The sequence below is a fragment of the Callorhinus ursinus genome, unplaced genomic scaffold (genome assembly GCF_003265705.2).
Source record: "Callorhinus ursinus isolate GAN/ISIS: 27379988/994484 unplaced genomic scaffold, GSC_fseal_2.0 scaffold49, whole genome shotgun sequence".
NCBI classification, from domain to species: Eukaryota; Metazoa; Chordata; class Mammalia; order Carnivora; family Otariidae; genus Callorhinus; species Callorhinus ursinus.
In genome coordinates this window covers 5,978,661-6,002,773 of record NW_027397111.1, presented here as the reverse complement: position 1 = coordinate 6,002,773, position 24,113 = coordinate 5,978,661, and the positions used below count along the sequence as shown (strand labels likewise).

The following is a 24,113-nucleotide window of genomic DNA, read 5'->3' as shown; positions in this document are numbered from 1 at the left end:
GGAAGGAATAGCAACAGGGCACATCTCTCGATGAAGGGGTAAGGGGCTCCGGTGTCAGTTGGCTCCTAACAACACAGCCGTGGGCTACCATCAAAGGCCAGGATTTGGCATCTGGACACATGGGGCTGAGTCTCAGCTCAGCTACTTATCCAGCTGTGTGATCTCAGACATAACACTTATTCTTTCTGTTCCTCAGTTTCCTTAACTCTGAAGGGGGAGAATGTGCCAGTTCCTTCCCTACCTCTGGCGCAGCTTGGTGTGGTCCAGGTGGGAAGGGCATTCCCAACACGTCAAGCCCTGTGTAAATGCCAGTCATTGTTACCGTCATGCCGCAGTCTGTAAGATCCACCGTTTCCATAGCTTCCTTCTCAGTTCCCCTCTAATTTGGAACAAACGTGCATTGAGCAAGGCCTAAGCTTTACGTCGGAGCCGGCTGCAAAGTCTGCAGCTCCTGTGTGGGCCAAGATCAAGGCGAAGGCCCCTGCAGGAGTCCTGGGGCCCCAACTCCTCTTGAGGACCCTTTTCCTGGAGCCTCTAGGTTCTGCCCATATCAGACCTGCTTCTCTGCAGGCCCAGGCATGGTCTCTGCAGCACTCCCGGGGGGCTGAGACCCTGTGGCGTTGAGATAAAGTCCCCTTAGGGATACCCCCAGAAGCCAACCCCATCCCAACACCTGCCCACTGCCGTCACGGCCCAAGCTACCAGCACCTCTCACTGGGATAGGCAGAAGCCTCCTAACCGGTCTCCCTGCTCCCTCCCAGGCTCTTTCAGTCTGTTCTGAACACGGCAGCCACGGGGGCCTTTGAAAATGACAATCAGAGCATATTACCAGTCTGCTCGAGCGCTTCCCTTGGATCCCCACCTCACAGAGTACAAGCCACGCCCCGTGCGGCAGCCTGCAAAGCCCCAAAGCCCCTTGCCTGCGAGTCTCAACCTGGGCTGCACACTGGAATCACCCGAGAGCTCTAAACAATACGGATACAGAGGGCCACATCTGGAAACTCCTACCTAATTGGTCTAGGGTGTGGCCGTGGCATCAAGATTGTTCTAAAGCTCCCTATGAGTTGAATGTGCAGCCAAGTTTGAGAACCACTGGCCTACTTGATCTGCTTCCCGTGGCCCCTGTGACCTCGTCTCCGACTACCGCCTTCTTGCTTGCTCTCTTCCAGCTGCATGGGCCTCCTTTTTCAAACATGCCAAGCACACTTCTACCTCAGGACCTTTGTACCTGCTGGTTCCTCTAACTAGAAAGTTTCCCCCCAGGTATCCACATGGCTCGCTTTCTCATCTCTTCTGGACGTTTGCGCAAATGTCACCTTCTTCGTGAGGCCTTTTCTGACCACCTCACTAAAAACCCAACCCCTCCTCCTGTTCTGGGAAGTCCCTATTCCCCTCTCCAACTTTCTGTCTTTTCACAGCATTTACTACCATCTAACATGCTACATATTTGACTTTTTTGTTTTGTTTATTATGTGTCCCTGCCCATCTAGAATGTAAGCTCTGTGAGGGCAAGGATTCCTGTCTGTTTTGTTCACTGCTCTATCCCTGTGCCTAGACTATGCTGGCATATATAAATGCTCAGCAAATATCCTTTAAATGAATATATACTCTTCTAGCTCTTGTAGATCCTCAGCTGCTCTTTCATCCCTAGGGTCCAGCCAAGTTCTCCTTGGGCCAGGGAAAACCATACTCAACTATACAGTATACAGCAGGTGCTCAACAAATGTCTATGGAACTGAACTGAACTTTTCTCCCTAAAAGAACATAGCCTCCAAACCCAGCAGCAAGATCTTTCCTGAAAAAGATATTTGTATCTTTCCTTTAGATATAAGCTCACTGTAGTTTGCAGCTTTAAGAAAAATTTAAAAATAAGGAGAAAGAGGGGGAAAGAAGTTATGGGGGGAACTCACAAAAGTTAATGAGATTTTCTCAGCTGTGGTACATGTCCACACTTTTAATAATTAGGAGTAACAAAAATTCTAACTGAACCTTAAGGGAACATCTTCTGTAACAAAGAGAGAAGTCAAGACAGACTCCTGTGTCAGGTGTAATGACTTGTTAGCCCTGGAAGATGGATATACTTTAAATACTAATTTATAGAATAAAAATAATTGTTCATAAAAATGCAACTAATTGGGTTAAAAAGACTTATTAACAGGAATACCAGATGATTCTAGAGCCCGTGAGGAATAAATTATGCTATTAATCCTAAACATCTCTCATGGAAGAAGCCTTCCCCCTGCTTGGCAGATGGAGAAACTGAGGCTCTGGGAGGAGGAGGAGGAGAGGGACTTGCCCCCTGAAGGCTGAGGGCACAAGCCCTGGCTGAAGCAGGAGAGGGACCCAGAGTTCGAATGCCCTGTCCTGACTCTGTTACCGGCACCGTGGTGACCCCATCTCCCCACAGGCAGGTCGAGAAGGGCCCAGCCACTGACTCTGCTCACCCACTAGGTCTGAGGTCAGGCAAGGGCCGGTCGAGGGGCAGGCGGTCACTGAGGTAGGCGTTGTAGCCGTAGTACTGGAACTGCTTCAGGGCTATGCGCCGGCCTTCAGGGCTGAGCTCCTGGCCCCAGTGTGCAAACAGAGAGGAGTCTGTGAAGGGCTCAGCCTCTGCCTCCTCAGGCTTGGCGGGAGCCTCTGGAGAAAGAAGAGACAAGGAGACAGCGGGTCAGAGCGCACCCCTACAAATGCCATATGACAACCCCTTTCCCTTCCTCACCACCACCTTGGGTAAAACAATCTTATCCCCATATTTGGGTCTCCCCAGATTTGCGGGGAGAATAGACTATAATCCTTATGCTTCCTCAAACTCATTTATCCATCCATCCATCCATTCATTCATCCATTCACTCATCATCCCTTCATCCATCCATTCATCCACAACCACTAGGCACAAGGGATATAGAAATATACCCTATAGGGTGTACCGAGAGGCTGATAGATATGATCCTTATGCCCCATGGCTTCAAGTCAGAACTCCCTCCTTTCCCCACCAGAGATGCTAGCCCTAGCCCTCAAACTGGGCTTCTGCTTCTCTTTCCCAAGATTGCACCCCCACTCCCTGCCAGTCCTGAGCCTGCTCCATACCCAGGTCCTCTCACCGGGGTTCTTGTTGGCCTACCTCCCTCTCCATTGTCTAGTCTGCTGTGAGTGGCCTGGCCCCGCCGAGTGCCATTCACCTGGCTCCAAGGACCCCCAGCCAGACTGCCTTCTGCTGCTTCCAGACTGTGCCTACCAGAATAGGGAAATCAGTGGCACAGAGGGGTCACCCATGCACTCTGGACACTGAACAACTGGACCCCTGGTCGATTTGCAGGTAGGGGCAGCCCCCACACCAGGTCACAAGCTCATGGTTTCCCTAGAGTTTTCTAAGAAAATGAAGGGGGCATAATTACCCATAAGAGCAGGAGCTTTGGATTCCACACAGACATGGATTCAGATAAATCCCTGCTCCACCATTCACCGGCTACATGGTCACAAGCAAACACTAAACCTCTCTACACCTTGATCCCCCCATTTCTAATGCGGGTATACTAATACCAACCCCCCCCCCCCCCTCCCCCCCCCCCCACTGCCCAGGATCTGAGAGGATTACATAAATAATGTGTATTCAGCACTTAGGCCAGCATATGTCTCAGAAAATTACACAATGCATGGTAACTAGCCTAGCACCTCGCAAGGGGCTCCTGGTGAGTCATTTCAATCTCTCTTTTATGGGAGCAACAGGTAGGTCTTGCCAGGACACAAGCTGATGGGTCAGAATTTTGGCATTCATTCTGAGAGACAGGTAGTCAAGTTCAGAAATCAGAGAAACTGGACAGAGATGCCAAGCCCACTTGATGGTACCCGCCATGCTCATAACATGATGTAAGTGAGAGATGGCACCGGGAGCCTGGAATGAGACAGAGACCAGAGGAAGCAGAACCAGGTTAGGGACAGAAGGGGGAGGCTTGCGACACTTGCCAATGACCACCCGGCCATCTGCATGAAGCCTATGGGCGTAGGACACACACCTATGCCGGGTAAAGACACAGGCAAGGCCCTAAGGTTCCAGGGTCTTCCAGGTTGGGGAGCTCAGCACTGCAGACCACAGCTCTTACTCCCACCTCCTCTTGGGGGGCTCTCGTAAGAACCAATCTGGGAGAGGGGAGGAGGCCTTCCAACACCCAGAATCCTCCTATCATGGAAGGGGTGCTCTGGGGGCGGAAGCCCCTCCCTGTCCCTGCAGGTGCACGAAGGCTGTCTCGAGAGAAGGGGGCTTTTGTGGCTCCCTGCAAATTAGAGAGCCCTTGATTCTGAAGCAGAGCAAGCATACTGATGCCAGAGACTTCAGTGAGAGAGACGCCCAAAGACGTGTCATCAGGGCTGGGGCTCCCAGGCGCTGGGTGAACCTGTGGAAGGCACCTCACCTCTCCTGACCATGTCCTTGGACATACCCCGTACTGGAGGTACGTGTATCTCCTGGGAGAACCATCATAGCTAACCCCCGCTGAGTGCTGACCACCAGTCAGGCTCTGCTGTGAAGGGTTTTCCCCCATCAACTCAACGCGCCCTGTGAGCTGGGGACCTATCTTCGTTTCCGTGTTACAGGTAGTGAAAGTAAGGCACAGGCTGAGGATGAGAAACCTGCCCTGACTCACTCATAAGGAAGCGAAGTAGGGGACAGTCAGTCCCGGGAGGTCTGTCCCCCAAGGCAGCGGTCCTGACCACTACACCACACTAGCTCTACGTGGCAATGGGCTGGGACACACAAGAGTTGCATAGATAAACATGGCAGATCAATTTTCCTTAAAGAGATGGAAGGAAACTCAGATATACAAAACAGATTAGGACCTAAGAAGGAGTAAAATGCAAACCATGTGAGCATTTCTATGACCAAGCAAGAAATGTGGTGGCCACTCAAAGTTCCAAAGTTCCAGAACCCAGCGCACACTTGTTCTCCCCTCCGAGGCATGTGTGAAGGGAGGCCCAGGGCTTACGTGATCATAAAGGTCCTTGCTCTCTAAAAAGATGTTATGACTTGTTCATTTGGAATGTTGGGGACAGTAAAAATCTAAATCAGTGAGCCAACGGAATCATATAATATTTAAAAGAAATGGAGTTTTACTGCTCTCACATACCTACCTAAATGGATATTACCAAGTAAAATGAGATCAGTTAATGAAAAAACTATGATTCACAGTTAGACCTGTGTTGCATAAAAATGTATTATAAACATACTCAAGTCCTAGGTTCTACCACGTGCTCCCGTCTTTTTGCTCAGCATGGGTATAAACCACAACAAACTGGAAAGCAGTGGGTCTTGAATGATCAAGCAGGGGCACAGCACTGGCAAGAAGTCCTCTCTGTTGAATTGCCAGAGCCAAGCACCATGCCAGCCGATGTCCTTACCCAAAGTTATCTCTGTCTTGCTCACGCGTGTGGGCAGGTCAACATCTGTCTGGCTCCCTGCTGTGCCCCCAGCACAGTACGCATCTCTTGCAAGGCGCTCCATAAACCATTTTAAATAAGTTAGTTGATAAGTACCCCGTAGAGGTTAGTTATTAGACATGAAGAAACCAAATGAAAAGGTTAAATGACCAATCTTTGTCAGGGGGCATTGGAGAAAGGTCTGGCTCCCTCCAACCCTCACATTCTTCCCTCTATACCTCAAAGGGCAAACGATAGTCTGAGGGCCAAATGTGGCCTGCCACCTATTTTGTAAATAAGGCTTTACTGGAACACAGCCTCATCCAGATGCTTACATATTATCTACAGCTACTTTAGAGCTACAAGGGCAGAGTCAAGTATGTGCAACAGAGCCCATGTGGCCTAAAAAATAAAAAATACTTAACTATCTGGTCCTTTAAGAAGGTAGAGCATGATGACTCCCTGCTCTACCTTCCATGCAACATCCAAAGGGCTGGTTAAGAGGACTGGTTGTGGAGTCAGAATCTGGGTTTTACACTCCAGATCTACCATTCGCTGCTTTAGTCTAGCTTAGACTGTGCACCTGTTTCCCCAACCAGAAAGTGTCGTTGATAATATTAGTACCCTTTTCATAGAGTATGTGTGCATATTTGATGAGATGTTCCATGTAAGGAGCTTAGCACAGGGTCTGGCATAATAAATGTTAGCTCCTAAGGAACCACAGAGACCCACAACCCCACCAGGGTGCCCTTCTGACACTTCTTAAGTTCAAATGGAGAAGATAAATGGCTTTGCCCTGAGGTCCCCAGCTCTGAAAGATGTTGCTACTGTCTAGCCCCCAGAGGAGGGGTTTCCATGTCCACTGACAAGTGGCCTACACTTAACTGGGTCTACACCCAACAACTCCCGTCTCTGTCTAGTAAGAAAGCAGTCTGACATGGTCATCAGCAAAGGAGGACCATCTTTGACATGTTGGTGTGACAGGAAAAGAGGCTCCAGGGAAGTACAAGGGTCCAGGGGCATCTGGACACATCTGGTGATGGGCCAGACCAAGGGCTGTCTGTCACCCTGGGCTGAGGCACCTGTCAGGAGCAGACTTGGGCTATACTGGAGTATAACAATTCCTACTGGGGTCTGGACCTACTTGAGCGCACCTGACCAACCGAGGGGGTACTCAGAAGAAGTATATATCCAGACAGCTGAGAGCTCCCCAAGGACAGCTCACTCATGGCAGAGATTAAGCGGGGCACAGCACAGTGAACACAGCCTGGAGCAGAGCCAGAGTTTAGAGGGTTCTGAGTACAGCACAAACCCTGTAATCCTGGCCCATTTCTCACCCAGCCTGGGTGCTTGTCTGGGTCCTAGGGACAGCAGGCCAGGAGCGAACACTGAAAGGCTATTCCACCAGACAGCCACACAGAGGGCCCAACGGGCACAGTGTAACACAGAGGCAGGGAAGCACTCCCCCCGCCTTCCGCCACTATGAGCTCTGTGGCAGGCGCAGGCAGGGAGCCCCAAGCAGGACCTGAGCAGACCCACAGGCCGGGGGAAGACACTGCCATGCTATGCCCCTCTCTGCACTGGCAGTATCCTCCAATGGCCAACTGTCTCCTCAGCATGAAAGACCGAGTTCCTACACTTAGTCCCTAACACTTAGAAGACCCTACAAGGCTCCTGGTGATTAAGACCCTGAGAGCTCACCCACCCACCCACTGCCCCCTTGCCTTCTCTACTCCAGCCACATTGGCCCAGACTCGCCAGGCACATCTCACCTCAGGGCCTTTGCTCTTGCGCTTCCTTCTACACCCCATGGCTAGCTCCCCTCACTTCCTTACTCAGAAGTCATTTTCTCAGCAAAGCCTCTTCTAAGCATTCGATCTCCCTGTTCCCTCTGCACCCACTGAAGTCCTTCTTCTTTTTTTTTTTTTGTCTTGCTTGTTGTCTTTCCTGACTCAGACGTGAGTTCTGTGAAGTCAGGGATTTGCTCTGTTCTCTGAGGAACCCCCAGTGCTTAGAACAGTGCCTGTTCTGGCAGGTGCTTAATGAATATCAGGAAGATGAATGAATGGAGCAGTAGCAGCAAGACAGGAGAGGATAGCCCCCTATCCGTTAGGGATTCCTCACGTCCTCGGAGGGAGTTGAAAGGGGCCTGGAGACCTGTGTCAGCAAGTAGGAATGTGAAGCCGGTAAAGGGCAGAGCAAATTCCATTTGTGTGCAGTTAATTTCCTACCTAGTTCACTTACACGAAGCCTTTTGAGATTATCAGTGTGCTTTTAGAAGCTTCTTAGGGAGTTCCATGGAATGCGGTCGTTGGTAGACAACACCCACCCCCCTCCCCAGGACTTTTTGGTAAATCTCTTACACCAGAAAAGTACCTGGAATCTCTCCCAAGTGTCCAGAACAGGACTGTGCACAGAGAAACCACCCCAAAAAAACATGGGAGAAGAGAGCAAAGGAAGGAGGGAGTAAAGGCTGTGTGTGTTTCTTGCCTCTTCCTCTTTCTACTCTCACCTGGAGGAACTCAGAATGAAAAGACCACAGGAAGGCTCCAAAGTCCCAGAAACCCAGGTGCAGGGGACAATGAGGTGGCAAGACCCAGAGTCTTCAGAAAACTAACATGCCTTCAGGGAGTATCTGACCCAAACCACAGAGCCTCAGAGAGACTGAGAGTCAGGTCAGGTGTCCCCATTCCTCCCCAAAGTTCCCGCAGACATGTGGCTGCCAACCTTCCTCCTGAGCTCACCCCTGGCTTGATCTCTAAGGTGCTTGCCGCAGAAATCCCTGTCGGCAAACTCAAGGGGAGGAGTCCCCTGAGAGGTCACTAATCACTCCACCTTTTGAAGAGAAAAGGCACATTTGATGGGTCTGCGCAAAGCAATGACATTTCTGACGCTGAGAAAAGAGGCTGACTTCTTCCTCCTCTTTGACATCTCTCAGAGGAACGGGCCTTTTGCTTTGTGGGCACTCCCCCTCTGGCCCAGGGAACAACCATTTCTGCTCATCCCTTGAATGCCCTTCTCGGCCAGCATGTGGGAACTGCTGCTCTGTCAGCTTTATCCCGAGGGGCTCCCCATGGCTGCACCTCCCTCACTGCTGGGCTTTGGGAGTCACCGTCAGCTCTGCCCCAAAGGGAGTTAAACTCTTCTTATCAGACAATCAACAAACACTCAAGCAAGTGTATTGTGCACCAGGTCTATTGCTGGGCATTGGAAATACAAAGACCACTCAGACTCGGTGCCTACCCTCAAGCAAATCCAGTCTAATGGAAAAGCCGGTTGTACAGAGAATGTGATCAATGCTCGGATCCAGGGTGGGTAACATGCCACTGGGTCACTGAAGAGGGAAGAGTTGCATGCAGGGAAGGCTTCCCAGAGGAGAGGATGCTCAAGTTAGATATGAAGAGTAAGTGAGATTCACAGGCTCACTCTGGAGAAGGGTACCCCTAGGGTGGGGCCAAACAGGAGCAAAAAGGCAGAAGCAGGAGAGAGCACAGTTGTGGGGCTCAAGGCCTCTGGACAGATGGCTATCCACAGTTGAAACCAGAGAAGAAGAACCGGAGCTGCTGGGGGTCTCAGGAGGCCTGGGACAGCAGGATGTCTGGAAGATCCATACTGAAAACTGCAAGTCTGAAATGCCAGGATTGGCCATATCATTTGGAAATAGTTTATGAACCTATAAGCACGTATATAGATAGTATGCCGAAGTCCAACATACTAACCATCAACAAAGGTACTGTCTCAAGTGGCAAAATACATTATTTGAGGTCCAGTGAGGAGGGAAACTGCAGGCCAATCTTGGGTGTCTACTGCAAACCCTTTGGCCCTTGAACCGATCCCTTGTACCCTGTAGCCCCGTTCCATTGCCCTGCCCTGCCAGGTGGTGAGGCTAGGCCATCACAGTGGCCCGTGATGTAGGATCTACCCTTCCCATCACAGATAAGAGGAAACCACAGCCCAGAGACGCATCCCCAGCCTCCCTCCATGTTGTGAGCCAACACGTACTGGCTTGAAGACCAGAAACTTCGGCTCCGGGAGCAGACCCAGCCGGTCTGTCCTGGTTGACTGCAACATTCAACTACCAGATACTTCCACAGTGCCAGTCAACAGCTGCTGCCCCGAGCCCCTCCAGGTGGCCTGGCTACCCCAGCTGCTCTGGCTCTCTTCTTGGAATACTCCAGGTCTTTCCACTGGCCAGCAACTACAAGGTGCATGCCTGGCCTGGCCAGCAGTCCCAGGACCTTGGCCCACACTGTGGCCAGCATTCATGCCTGTGCCTTGCTGGTTAAGTATAGTTTGAGTATCACTTGCTCTGAACCCTTCCTAGGAGGCCCCCCGTGAAGAAGAAGGCCAGAGACCTTTCACTCAGCTCATCTGCTTCCCCCCTGTTAATGCCCAGTTCTCATTGTGCATGACATGTTTTCTCAAAAGTTCTACCCGTGATCACATGGGGCATCGGGAAACACCACATTATGGTCTCAGAGATATGCCCACAGTGCCGCACATGCAGCCCACTAATGAGAGCAGAGAATTACAGATGCATGTCCTGACAGCCTCTATGCTAATTCACGGAGACAGGAGGGAAGCGGGGCAGGAGAGCGGCTTGTGAGGCTTTGAGCAATGAATGCAACAAAGGCCACAGCTCTGAGGGTTGTGCCCTGGCGTGCCCGCTAGGCACGAAGAGCACATCTGGAGACTCTACCAAGGCTTTCGAGGCTCATGAAGCCACTGATGCTGGAAGCGGGAAGAGTACCTGCGTGAGGGCGGCTGCTGGGGTGAGCAGCCTGAACAAGGGCTTGCCCAGCTGCTTTTGCTCCAGGGTCTTGGCGGTGCCGAGACCGCACAATGGAGTGGAAAGAAAATGGGTTTTGGAGTGAAACAGACGTTGTGCTGCTGCCCACCCCCATCCACTTCTGACTGCCTGTCTTCTCCAGGACTGCATTCCTGGCCATCCCCATCTTTTGAAGCTGAGCCCCTTAGCCGGCCCCTGCTGTGCACTTTACCGAAGCTCTGAGAAGCTGCAGGAGAGACTAAAGCCCAGACCTCCCCCTAGGCAAGAACCCAAGACCCACCTCTGCTCCTTGGATTTTAGGATAAATCCTAAAACAGCAGTAGAAGGGGTCACATGGCACAGTGGCTGATGGAGGCCAAAGGGGTCTGGAGCTCCCACTGCAGGGCTGAGTGGCAGTACCAGTTGAAGTCCGCTGAGGGGCAGACAGAGCCACCGGGAACCGAGCTCACATCACTTAGGACCCCCAGCCCGCTGCCTACACTGAGCCATGTCTTTATTGGAAGCCACAGCTCTGCTTCTGGTGCCTCACTTTGGGCTCCTTTAGGGGTATCTTTGCAGGAAAGTGATGGAGCCTTCTTGTTGCTTGTGGTTTTACTCAGTTTACTATATATTCCTCTTTCTGGCAGAGTTGAGCAGGCTTTGAGAGCATGTGGGGAGGGGGGCCTAGATTCTGCCCTGCAGCCCGTCCTATAGCCACTGCTATTTCTGCTTCTACCTTCAGGCCATGCTCAAAGCCAAAGCTCTGGGTGTTTGGTGCTGAGATCCAGAACCCAGTAATGAGGAGGCAGGGAGAAAGCAGGACAGACCAGTGGGCCCATGTCCCAGGTAGCTGCCTGCTGTGGGCGCTAGAACCTGTGTATAAGGTTTATCTATAGGTCTGTCCCCTGGTCCTCCTCCTGGAGTGTTCTGGAGATCCTTCTCTCCCCACTCCTGGGGAGCTGTTCACCTCTCTGGACAAGACCCGCAGCCTGACCCTTCCATCCTCCGCCCTCTCCTGTGGAATGGGAATAGCTTGCCAAGCTGCTGTGTGGAGTCACCATGAAGTTGGCTTTTGGAAGGCTGAAGGCTAAGCACTAAATAATGGAGTCGGCCTTGCCGAATCTCCCAGATAAGAACTCTTAAAGGATGCTTCCTTTTCTTCTACCTCATTTAATTTTTTTAACAGCTTTATTGGGGTACAATTTATATACCATAAAATTCACCCATTTCAAATGTACAATTCAATGATTTTTAGAAAAATTTTCTTCTACGCTTGAGATGCCTTGTTGCATGCTTTATTGGGGGCTAAAAAGAAAAGGCTAATTGAATATCCAGAAATGTACATTTTTCTTGTCGGCTCTCAGTAAACCCTTGCCTGCTGGCTTCCGGCTGGTAAGAAGTCACCATTATTCCTACTAAAGAGCCTGGTGCTGGGGCCCCGCCTGAGCAGCCCAGGCCGGTCCCTTGGAGGCCCACCATCGGAGTGCTACTGCTGAGGCTGGGTTCGCTCCACTACACAGGGATGGATGTCACCCCGAACAGCAGGCCAGTCCGGGCTGCCTTCAGCTTGCCTTCTGCTGTATCGTCCCCACAGCCCAGGATGTGTCTCCCTTCCCTCCCCTTCTAGCATCCAGCCCAGAGGCCCACAGCCAGCCTCTGTGCCCAGGGCCCCAGCCACAGTGAGGCGCTGAGAGCTTGTGGGAAACAGTAGCCCGAGAGGCAGGAGGCCTCAGCCAGTTCTCACCTCCAACACTGGGCAAGTCGGATGCTCCTTGATCCCCTTTTCTCATCTGTAAGATGGACCCAGTGTTTGGGTTTTATTTGGGAGGAAAAGGAGGACTTTAGCACATCATCGTGGTGCTTTTTCTTATCCTGGAAAAGCAAGACTCTGCCTCTACTGGGGCTCCCAAGGGGAAATTTTTGGGATCTTATAAACACCCCTAGATATGCTGAGAGCTCTAACGATAAGAAAATAAAGTATTCTGCATAAGGTATTTCCCCTCTCTGCTTCTAGAGGTGCATTAGAATTCCAGCTAAAGGTCTTTTGCCTGCAGCCCTCACAATTAGGCTTTCTCTTCCAGGGATCCTCAGAACTGCTAAGAGAAAGAAGTGAAATCTGACAAGAGAAACCTCAGAGCTAATCAGAAGAAAGGAGCCCTGACAGTCTCAGGTCTGACACCATTAAAATCTTCTGTGCAACGACTTTATTCATCGAGGCAAAGGCAAATGTGGGAGAGCTTCCTCTGACACCTGAAGGATGTTGTGGGGAAAAAGCGAGACTTCTTCTGAACACTTCATGACCAGGCAGGGGGGCTTCCTGCAGGGGCTCTGGAGTCAGCTCTGCCCTTGACCAGCTGGCTGACCTTGCTCAAGCTCTCGAGCCTTTCTGAACCCGAGCTTGCTCATCTGTTTAATGGGGACAATGCTATCTACCGCTAGCTCACCACAGAGGTGAGGTTCTGGAGACCCGGGAGTCTGACAGGGTTTCTCCGAGATAAAATCAAGGCATTGGCACGGCTGCTTTCCTTTCTGAATGTTCTAAGGGAGAATCCATTTCCCTGGAGTGTTGAATCTTTGAATCCTCTCCAGCTTCTAGAGGTCACACATTCCGTGGCTCACGGCCCTCTTACTCCAAGGCGGATGCCAACAACGGTGGCTTGTCTCCTCTTCATGTGGCATTGCTCTGACTTTCTCTTCTGATACCTTCTTCCACTTCTAAGGAGTCTGAGATGACCTCAGGCCCACCTGGATCATCTAGGATGCTTTCTCTATTTTGAAGTCAGCTGATAACCACCTCCATTCCATCTGCAACTTTAATTCCCCACTGCCGTGTAGGGTAATAAATTCACAGACCCCAGAGATTGACATGTGCACACCTTTTGGGGGGGGTGGTCATTTTTTTGCCTACCTACCCCAATAAGAGTTCCGTCACTGTGGGTTTTGCCATCAATAAAAAGAAGATTCTAATACCTTGCCCCGGGGGCTGTAGGGAGGCAAAGAAATGACACTAATATTTGTTGAGCACCAAGCATGTGCCAGTACCACTCTCACTACAGAGTCCTCTCATCCCTGATACTTCGGTGAGACTGCATGCGGGGATATGACCAGGGCTATCAGGGCATGACTGACAGCCAGGTTCTCCAAAGAAGCAGGTGCACATGAGGGTAGCAGGTGGCCGTGAGCCATGCAGGGACCTCATCCCTGACCTTGAAGCCACCTTGGCCCTGCCTCCCTCACACCCCAGCTAATGAACAACAAAGGAGAGCTGCAGACGTTGCAAAGCGGGTACTGTGGCAATCACCATTCTGCCTGTTTCCTTTCCACTCACTCTGATTGAACTATCCCAGTCTCTGACTGGCTCCTGACCATTGGCCTTGCCTCCCACTGCTGTGCTTTGGCCTAGGAACTGGCATTTGGCTACCCAAAACTCTGGCTTTCAAAACTCCCTAAAGCTGCAGTTCTATTGTTCTGGGGACAGGGGAGGGGGTTCTCATCTGAGAATCCGATGAAACCTGTGACCATGCCCCAGAAAATGCACACTGACCCATGCACGGGATAATCTGCCTTCAACTTCATGGGAGTCACGAGTGGTAGTATGATGGAAAGCAGGGGTGGCAAACTTTTTTTTGTAAAGGACCAGTAGTAAATATTTCAGTCCTATGGGTCACGTGTCTCAGTCACAACTACTCAGCTCTGCCACGTAGGGAGAAAACAGCCATGGACGCTATGTAAATGAGTGGGTGTGGCTGTGTTCCAAGAAAAAACGACTGATACAAGCAGGCAGCAGGTGGGCGGCAGTTTGCCAACCCCTGGTGTAGCCATAGCACAGACTGTGGATCCTGGCCCTTCCATCTACTAGATGGATGAGTCTTAACTGCTTTGAGCCTCGGTTTCCTCACTTGTAAATGACGATAACAATTCCTACTTCATAGGATTATAGTGAGGAAAGTAGGAGTAAATCTGTGTCAAGCCCTCAGAACAGTGCTCGGCACCCAGTAAGCTCGGTGAAGTGTCAGCTAGGGTCTGTCTGCTGGTCAAGAGCCTCCGCCTCCAGGAAGCTGGCTTTGATACACCGCTCTAGCTCGTCTGAGTTGCTGGTATCTGCCTCATGGGACACAACCCTAGCCGAACTCAGCCCCAGCTGAGAAAGACAAAATACAGTTATGATTCTGGATGTTCAAGTCCCTGCAAACAGGATGCTGGTCAGGGCTGGGGATAGAGAAATCAGGCCCCATGCCCTGCAGGGGCTGGCAATGGTTAGGGAAAGTAGCCCCAGACAGGTGGGCTAGGATTCAGGAAGGTGGCAAGTCCTAGCAAAGAACTAGAAAATGAGCCGGGGGTCTAGGGAGAAGCACCATTTTTTCTGTCTGGGCTGACGTGACAGGTGAGGAATGGGAATTCGTCAGATCTGGGAGACCATTCGAGATACGGTATGCGGACCTCTCGCAGCCAGACAGACCCCATGCCATCTCTGGAGCTGAGCCTGCACAGGGGCAGAGTCTGGGCCCGGGTGTGGCCGAGCTCTCCGCTGCGAGGGCCCGGCAGGCCGGGGCAGCGAGAGCTCAGTGTGCACACACACTCACGGAAATCCAAGAGGACGTGATTAGAAATTATGCAGAATGAAAGCTTCCATTAAAGGTCCGAGTCTTTATGCTCCAAGCCAACCATATAAAGAACATGTGAAAAACTCACTTTAAGGAGTGACAAATGTGTGTATCTTAGGAACCAGGATTTATAGGTGCCATTATGTGCTACTTTAAAACAACCCTTTAAACCTAGAATTCTGCCTAGGAGATATAATGAACTCTGAAGCACATGCCATCATTTTTTTTCCCTGAGAGCTGACAGCCTGGAGCTGAGCACCCGGACTTCTAAATATACCCCTCACTGTTCACACATAAAACACAATGTTTCCACACATCAATTTCTTGGAATGAACTAACTGGTCGACCCTGATGATGTTCAAGTGGCATGCTTCTCCCCGGCACGGATGTACCGATGGGAATAGCTGGGCTCGGCAGGGAGGAAACGTGGCGCCTTGCACTAGAATAGTCTGCTGCCTGACCCACCGGACGCCTGCAGTAGCCGCACCTCCGAGGTGCTGGGGCGGCTTGAGGAGAAGTCCTGGCTTTGGGAAACCTGCAGCAGGAAAGAAGCCGGGAAGGGCCGTGTGTACCTCTCCTCTGTAATACCACTCTACTCTCTCCTCTCCAGTCTCAGGCTCTCCACAGCAGCCTGCAGCCTGGCAGCCTCTTTCTTCTGGTCATCGAGGAGCAGCCCTGTGCTGGAATGCAGTGGCTCCCAATATTAGTGAGCATCAGGCTTACCCAGAGTCCTGGTGAAATCACAGATCCTCTCTGGGCCCCACCCTTGGAGGTGCTGACTCAGCGGGTCTGGGGTAGAACCTGAGAATATGCATTTCTAACAAATTCCCAGGGGATGCCGAGGCCGCTGCTTGGGGCCCTGCTCTGGAAACCAGGCGGTAGAGGTGACTGAAGTCCCAGGCCTCCTTCTAGCCTGGCTCTGTGGCTCATGCCCCCCATGAGTGGGCAAGTCCCCCCTTCTCTTTAGGACTCAGTTTTCTCCTGGGTGAATGCGAGGGGCAGGGGGTGGTAAGATGAGCGTAGGTCCTAAAATGCAGTGATTCTAGGGTGTTTCAGATCACACATTCTGGCTCACACAGGGACTGGTGGCTTCCCCTTTGAAGGAGAATGGTCAAGGGAACCCTTCTACCTCGGTTCAACTCTTGTATCTTATAAATAAAGTCCAGAGAGGTTAAATGACTTGCTCCAAGTCACACAGATCTGTAGCAGTTGATTCTTAGACTGGGAAAGGAGACAAAGCCCCCAAAGGCCCTCATTCCCTGCTCAATGCTCCCTCTAACACCCACAAGGATTCCACCCCGTAGCTCTGGGAAAAGGCAACCGGCTTGACCAACAAGGATTTCCAGTACCTCGGAGGCAGCCAAGCCCTAGAGCCTGAACCTTGGGCGAACCAGGGAATCCCCCTACAGAGACTCCTCACCGATGCTGGTGTCTGGATCCAGATCTAGAGAAGCACCTGCACCCCATATGTCAGGCCAGCACAAAGCTCCGAGGAGCTCTGCAGGTCTGGAGGGAGAGGACATTAATCATAAAATCCAGGGACTATTAAACCAGGCTCCCAGAGGAGGGCAGAGTTCCTGGTTTGCTTGGTTATCATCAGCTGTATCCTCACACATGGGCGCGCGCGCGCGCGCACACACACACACACACACACACACAGAGTTACAGAAGGTCACAGCAGCCTGTCCTGAAAACAGATTCCTCTAGTCCCAAGCGGCTGCTCATCTCATACAGCAAGACCGTTAAAAAGGTGTCATTTCAAAGACAAGAGAACACTTGTAAAAACAAACTTTGAAGAAGAAATATTATGGCGCTCCACTCTGGTTCAACAACCCCCATCTGAATCCTTCAGTGCAATCTAGAGCAGAGAGGGATCTCAGAGGCCAGGGCATTGCCGGGTTCAGTCTGTTCACAGGTTCCTGGGTGCCCGGCCGCTGGAGGTCCCAGGGCTGGCTGTGTCATCACTTCTAGCAGCTGTTGGCTCACTGGACATCTTCTCATTATTGTCCCCAGCCATGAATCTCCTAGTCCTGGCAGCTGTGCTTATATTTCAGTGAAGGGAAGTGGATTTGTCCTTCGAAAAACTTAACATGTCGGCCCTCCCGAACCCAAGCCCCTGCAGGACCCAGAAAGGCTTTGAATCCACGTCAAAGAAGCCATCAAAGGAAATAGGCCATTTTCAAACAAATTCCATTTCTCGAGCATGATGGTAAAAATATTTATCACATGAAAGATGTGAAAAACCTTTATGATGTCTCAATGCTCTGTATTATGAATGCAGCATGTGTCCAGTGGAATGTGTGCAAAAAAACCCAGTCATGCCTATGATTTTGATAGCGGGAAAAATTAGTCCTTTCCATCTGGCAAATTCTTAATTTACCAACCCAGTTGTGCTATATGGGCACACGAGGCCAAGGAAAGAGGCGAGCCTGGCATTGAGCCAGACAAAATCAGCAAAGGCTTTGGGCAAAGAAACTCAGCATGTCCAGGCCACAGGGAATAGAGGTCCTATGCTTACCTATCTCTGTCAGCCACGGCTTTGGCTAGCATCCACACTCATACCTCATGCGCAAGGTCAGACAAGGCCACTTCAGTGGGTCTCAGGATCATCCACATGGTCTAAACTTTCTTCAGGGAACTTCATAATCATGACTGTTTGCCCCACCAAGGGATTTCAAAGTGCTTGATAAAGCTCGTTCTTATGCCCCAGAAAGAATGGTGAGGGGGCAAGCCAGGCTTCCTGGGAGACCCGAGTCTCCTGGGCTCAGATTTGAGAATAAGAACTCTGCTCAGAGACTGTGTGGCCCTGAGACTCTCCCCCTGTGCCATGCTTTGAGGCTGGTGGGTGACCAGAGAGAGTACTCATAAGCACAGACTCTCATGCGCCCATGAGTGTGTCCTTCTTTTCAGAAAAGAAAGGCCCCTAGTTCTAATGCCCTTTCTTTCTGGAGGAAGTGGCTCAAACAGAAGCTCGCTGACAGGTCCTAACACACTGAAAAAGACACGTTAGCTTGCCCTACATTTTTTGGTACCCACAGGGAGGCAAAGATTAAAATCCATGCATTTGGAGTTAGGAATGAAAGTGAATTCACTTATTCAACTAATTTGCATCAAGATGCAGTTGTTCAGAGAGAGAAACTTGGCCTAGTGGTAAAGTACAAGAACTCTGAGCCACCCTGTCAGAGTTTGGAACGTGGCTTCCTGACTTACTAGCTGTGTGGCCTTGTGTAAATCTATTCACTTCTCTGCACCTCAGCTTCCTAATGTAGAAAATTGGGGATAATCGTAATATCTGCTTCCTCGTGGGGTTATTGTGAGGACTGAATTAATTAGTAAAAGAGTCTCTTGCATTCTGTGTGCTACATAATCATGGGCAACTGTTACTATTGTTATGGGTCAGGTCCTCTGCTTGAGTGCTAGGGATAAAATTGTAAACAGAAACAGTGCGGAGTTGTTGAGGTGGCTACTTCATACTTCGGTGCCTTACCAACCAGTGTCTGATTCACAGGGTGACTTAGAACACAAGGCTCCTCTACCCTCCCTAAAAGGCTGGAGGAGGCCCAGAGCCCATTTGTACCCTGGGATGAAAGGCCTTGTGATACCCAAGAAAGGTCTGTCTCTGCTCCTGGCTCTCCACCCCTTTGCTGCAAAGGTCAGGGGAGGAAGAAAAGTCAGGAAAGCCACATGGGCATAAAGGAGGCTAGTGCCATCATGTGAGGGCCTCTGTATCCAGACTGATCACCCCTGGGCTGGGGAGTTGTGTGAACAGGTGGCGATTTTTCCTGCCAGGCTGGTCACACTGTGCAGGCCAGGTCCAGGAAACAGCACTGTTGTCTGCAGGCAGACACCAGAGATTCCTCACAGCTTGGGGGTCGATCCCCAGGCTGCCTTCTGCTCCTGAGGATCATAACCCAGTGGCCATGGCATCTTGGCAATCACAGAAACCAAGGCAACCCAGAGCATGAGACTGGGAGGCACAGCTCGGGCAGGGGCCTGAAGGTGGCCTGCATGAACCAGAGAGGACTGGAGGTGACAAGCCTCTCCACTGTTGGGAGTAATCAGGGGAGGCTTCTAGACCCCCTCCTCACACACCCATATTGCTCACCTTATATAAGATATACGATGGTTAGCTCCCTAGACCATGGACTTGGACACGGTCAGCCCCATGCTAACCTCCTCACCTCTGCCAGCCCCCAGTAGGAGGAATGTTCCTGCTGTCTGTGTGCTGGGCACTGGGCTCTCTGGAGGGGAGGGGCTCACCCTGCCCAGCAGTCCTGCCTTTCCGAGGCCTCCTTTCTGTGCATTGTTCATCAACTCAGTGCAGAGCCATCAGCTGGAAGATTCCCAAATACAGATGTGAGGCAAAGTGAGAGCCTGAAAGAACCGCAGGAACACATCCGTCCAAACCAGCTCTCGGCCTCTACTGATCATAACTCCCAGTAAGAACCGTATCTCGCATGACGCCGGTATGCACGTGCAGATAGGCATTAGGGAAACCACAAGTTACAAAGCAGTCTTTAGTCTTATATGTGGGACTAATTCTGGTATATTCTATTTTATTCTATGATATTCTGTTAAGAAGGAATGCTGGTCATGACCTAGGAAATTGATTCCATGACCTACTAATGGGTTGGGACCCACATTTTTAAAAATACAGATCTAGATCAATGGATTGCAACCTTTTATAAATCAATGCCCCCTTTTCATAAGTCGTAAAATCCCTACCTTCCTTTCATATTACCTGAAATTTGAAATAAAATAATTAAATATCCCAACGGAAAACAAATAAAAGCAAAGGCATTTGGAATATGCTTTTTCAAAGTATGCATGCCACCTAACCCGACTGTCCCAAGATTTTGATATGGACACCCCCACTGAAGGAGAGAAGGTGCTCCCCACTGAAAATACCTTGGCTAGGACAGTGATTTCCAAGAGCTTCTGTGGAAGCTCTTGGAAGCCCCACCCTTGGGGAGGGTGGACCCTGACTGGGGGTATAGGAGGTCTGAAGCCCCTCTCTCCCCCTTTCCCACAACAGCTGTAATTTAGTCTATTTATATACTAGAATTTTGTACAGGAAACCCTTTAAAGGAAGGGTCAAGGGCTAAAGAAAATGATTTAAACCCCACAAGCTGATGAGTTCATCCATGTCATTTCCCAGGAGAGAGAATGACGCTAAGTCACTCATTCCATCAGGAAGGTTCAGAGACTTGCTGAAGATGGCACAGAAAGGCAAAGTTGGGGCAGAAGTGAGAGTGAGGGGGACACGGGACAGCAGGTAAAATCTGAGCAGTATTTCCCGGCCTTCAAACGGGTTCAGAAAGGCCCAGCAATAACGACCCCCACAGATCAATGAAGGGGCCCAATTCCTTGACTGTGGGTTAGATTTCTAGAAGACTCCGGGTGGAAAACGTCTCCCCTATTGGGCATCAGAAGCCTTGCTTAACAGGTACATGTGTCCTTGATTAATAGAAGATGGGAAATAAATTGATCATCGCTGAACAGAGGCAGTGTGTTTGGAGGAGAGCATCTTCCTAACCTGGGGCCCTAGAGGTGAGAGGCTCTTGATGGAGAGAAGACAGGCATCCCTGTGCATGCCCACCAGCCATGTATGCTACCTGTGCTCATGCTGGGGCAGGGAGGGGGCTCTGTTGGCTAGTCCACTGATATGGAGAAGCCCATCCTGAGTGTCAAGCCCATGGCTCTCGAGCACCTGCTACATCAGCTGCTGCGGTCCTAAGGGAGATCACCTACCGCTTGATAATCAGAACCGTCCCAGAACCGCTGGTTCTGGCTGTAGTTGCTGCCCTCTGCTCCTTCAGACAGGCTTTTCTGACCCAAAGCCAGACAGGAGAGGCAAGGCAACAGACAGTCTTCTTGGGGCTCCCAACACAGCAGAGATGGCCCTGCCGATCTGATGGCCAGACAGAGGCATGTGAAGGGAACCGTGTCCTAGACTGAGCCCAGGTCTGAGCCAGCCGTAAATGTCTCCGAGGGTTGGAGTCAGCCCGGGAGACATACCTGCACACACTCCTACACATCCAGGGCCCAGACAGCCATTGCCCCTCAGGCCACAGCTTACCCCAAGTTCCCAGCCCTGGCTGCACGTTAACGCCAACTGAGGAACAAAACAATAATAAGCCTACTGAGGTGCAGGCTCTACCCTAAACTGACCAAATCAGAATATCTGGAGGTGTCATCCAAGCATTTTTTTTTTTTTTTTTGCTTTATTTCCTTCTTTATCTCCCCAGGTGATTCCAGTAAGCAGCCAAGATTTAGAATCACTAGGTTGGGGAAATGGTTTACAAAATTCAGTGTATACATAAGAATCCATCTGGAAAGTCTGGCAAAAATATCAGATACACCCCAAGACGGCCCATCCCCAGAGATTCTGGAGCAGAAGGCCTGGGGCAAGCATAAGAAATTAGCTGCACCCCCCCCCCCCCATCAACAGAACTTCATGTCAATCCAAACCATCACAAATCACCAATAATAAGCAACCCTGAATGTCTTATCCCCTGACCCAATACCGCAATCCCTTTATATGCGATCAATGTTTTATTGGACAAATACTATGCCTTCTTTCCAATGTAGTAGTATATTATCATACCCCCTTTCATATACCCTTTTAGAAGTGTTGTAACTGATGACTACAAGGTCTATTTTCCTCATTTGGGCATCATGATGTCCCATTTTCCCATGTGAGTATCAAAAGGCCCCTTCATGATAGAGGGCTCTTTGATATACAGATGGGTGTGGGGGACAAGGAGCTCTGGGCTGTAGCGGTCCCCGGCCCCTGGCTGATAAGCCCAATCCTCCTTCCTTCATGCCGTGCAGTTTTATAAATAGCCAAGTGTTGTTTTAAGATTCTGAGTCTCTTCTCTATGCCACAAACTCTTTAGGTGTTTCTGAGGCGGTGTTCCCCAGAACATTTTGAGAAACCGGGCAGCTGAGGCTAGGCTGTAGGGAGGTTGCTGGGGAATAAAAGCAGGGCCAGGTTGGGGGATGGAGGACCTCACAGGCTTTTCACTGAACCCCACTTCCCTGAGTCACCAGTAGGCAGGGTTCTCAGGACTGGAGGCTTTTTCAAACAGAAGCCCCAGAAATCAAAGGACACGTCTCCACTTCAAGAATCCCCGGCTTAGTGAGCAGCCACTACCGAGGGCGTATGGCAGATTCCACAGGGTTTTGTGATGCGGAAAGCTTTCAAACTACTTACTGCAGGAGGGAAACCGAGATGAGGCCAACAGTCTCCCTGCCTTCAGCGACCTCACACTCTAGTATGAGGTATGACAGGCGAACAGGTGTATCGCCAACGTATCACCATTCCACACTGGGCTGCCTCACACTGGCTGGATAGATGGATGACCAGACAGACGGTCACACGGCTGAAGCCAGGGTTGGGTAGAGAGAGTGTCGGCCCAGCTGCTATCTCTTGAGATGGAACGGCAGAACTGAGCACTTTTTACGTCACTGAAGGAGCCAGCTCTGAGGATTTTATTTTTTGGATCCCGGGAGCCAGGAAAAGCAGACTGAGCTGCTAGAAACACAAAGGAGCAAGTCTGCTTTATTGCCTTTGTGAATATCTCAGACAGTGCAGAGCTAATGAAGGCCCCAAACCATGGTCCCAGACTGTTCCTAGGGACTTCACAGAGGGAGTAGATGAAAGGCATCAGGACAGCTCTGAAAACCTGTCCCTCATTATAAGCGGTTCAATGCCTCAAGGCAACATGCAGTCTCCACTTTATCAATCTGCAGCTTCCTGTCCATCAGAGGCCCAGACTGTTCCTTGGGAGCCCAGAGAGGAGAGGTCCCCAGGGGCAGGTGGGGCAGCACGTCCCCTCCAGCACCTCAGAGATCGGTCCTAAGCATCACTCAGCCATCAGCAACAGCCCCTTGGTGTGAGAGTGCAGCAAAGGGGTCAAGAGCATGGGCTCTGGATTTAACAGATGAGGGCTCCCCCACTATGACCTATGTGACTTTGGGCAAGCTCCTGAATCTCTCGTAGCATCCTGGCTTATTGGGCTGTAAAAGGGGGATTTAAAAAAAAAAAAAAAACCTACCTGCTAAGTGCTGGGAAGAGTACATGAAGTATATTTCATGTAAAGCGCTGTCAATGCTTGGGACATGGGAAGCGTCTAATCAATGTTCTCTAGTGGTGGTACAACCAAGGTCACTGTTGCTATGTGGAATGGTGGCAGCAAAAAACACAGAAAGACCAAGGGCTGAAAAGCCAAATTCCCAAGCACGAGTGCCTTCTCTGCCCTGCACTAGCTGCATGACCTGGAACTCCTACCCTCTCTGAGCCTCAGCCTCGTCTCTGAGATGGACATGGTAATTACGCGTGCCCTCCGCCACACAGGGTTTGCATATGTGTTGAACGCTGTGTTTGTGCCCATGTTATTCCCAGCATACCTAGAATAGTCTCTTCGTGTCCTTCAGCCTGGCGCAGGGGTGGCGTATCTGATCCTTCAGCAGCCTACGGCAACAGTGAGGTCCTCTTCCCCAACAACACCTGAGGGATCTTGTTCTACAGATAACCAGGGAACTCAAAGATCCACTCAGAGCTCGTCTAAAAGCTCAGTTTCGTTAACCGGCAGGACTGGGAGGAATGCCCCAGAGGGAAGCCTGCTGAATGCGTTGCCATGATCATATCTTTTACAGGGTCCGATACCAATCTCTAAGGCGGGAATGGGGTCGAGCAAGGTCCAGCTGAAGGCCCTTGTTCTTTGGGGAGCATTCCTTGATCTCCCAACTCCTCCACTGGCTGTGCACAGCAGTCTGTGTCTTGTTGGCTGGCCTCTGACTCACATTTCGGTCCTGGCTCATCAGTGGGAACTTTTAGCTCATCAGATGATGTGAAGAAGCCCACACTTCTCCATGCAGCTCACTTTCTGCCATTAGGATGTGAAGAAGGCACTGTCCTCCACACAATTTGCTGGGTAAGTGACCACCCCATGAGCCCCGTCATTCCTCTGGTCTAGGCTTGGGGACCGTGACAGGATGACTACTCCCTGGCAAAATTTTGACCTTTTCATCTTTATCTGACTCCCTTCTCTTACTCGGCTGCTCGAAGTGTTGGCAGACACAGGGAATGGAGTGAAAGACCTGTTCAGACCCTGCCAGCTAAGTGGCTTTGCAGATTCTCAGACTCCTTCCCTCCTCCAGAGAACTTCTTCCGGCCACTGTGAGTGCTATGCTTGGCCTATAGCAGCATGTTCCCAAGGCCTGTCCCCACACCTGAAGAGCAGGAATAACCTGTAGCTGCTGTGGAAGGCCTGTGGTGCCTCCTTGGTCTCCAACCACCTATGGCCCCAGGACACAACTTCTGTGCT

At 50.8% G+C, this 24,113-nt stretch overlaps 1 protein-coding gene and 1 long non-coding RNA gene across 4 annotated transcripts in view; one reads left to right on the top strand and one right to left on the bottom strand.

Annotated features, from left to right (window-relative positions):
- LOC112806162 (uncharacterized) overlaps nucleotides 1-13,131 on the top strand; it is a 53,733-nt gene extending 40,602 nt beyond the window's left edge. The window contains exon 3 of the long non-coding RNA XR_003203819.2: nucleotides 12,259-13,131. This is a non-coding gene — a long non-coding RNA (uncharacterized lncRNA). The remainder of the gene's footprint in view (nucleotides 1-12,258) is intronic.
- The window catches only part of GALNT18 (polypeptide N-acetylgalactosaminyltransferase 18), a 356,353-nt gene that overhangs the window by 181,147 nt on the left and 151,093 nt on the right, over nucleotides 1-24,113 (bottom strand). For all 3 annotated transcript variants that reach the window (XM_073882914.1, XM_025848485.2, XM_025848484.2), the window contains exon 2: nucleotides 2,445-2,637. In XM_073882914.1, coding sequence (XP_073739015.1) covers nucleotides 2,445-2,637 — 193 coding nt within the window. The remainder of the gene's footprint in view (nucleotides 1-2,444; nucleotides 2,638-24,113) is intronic.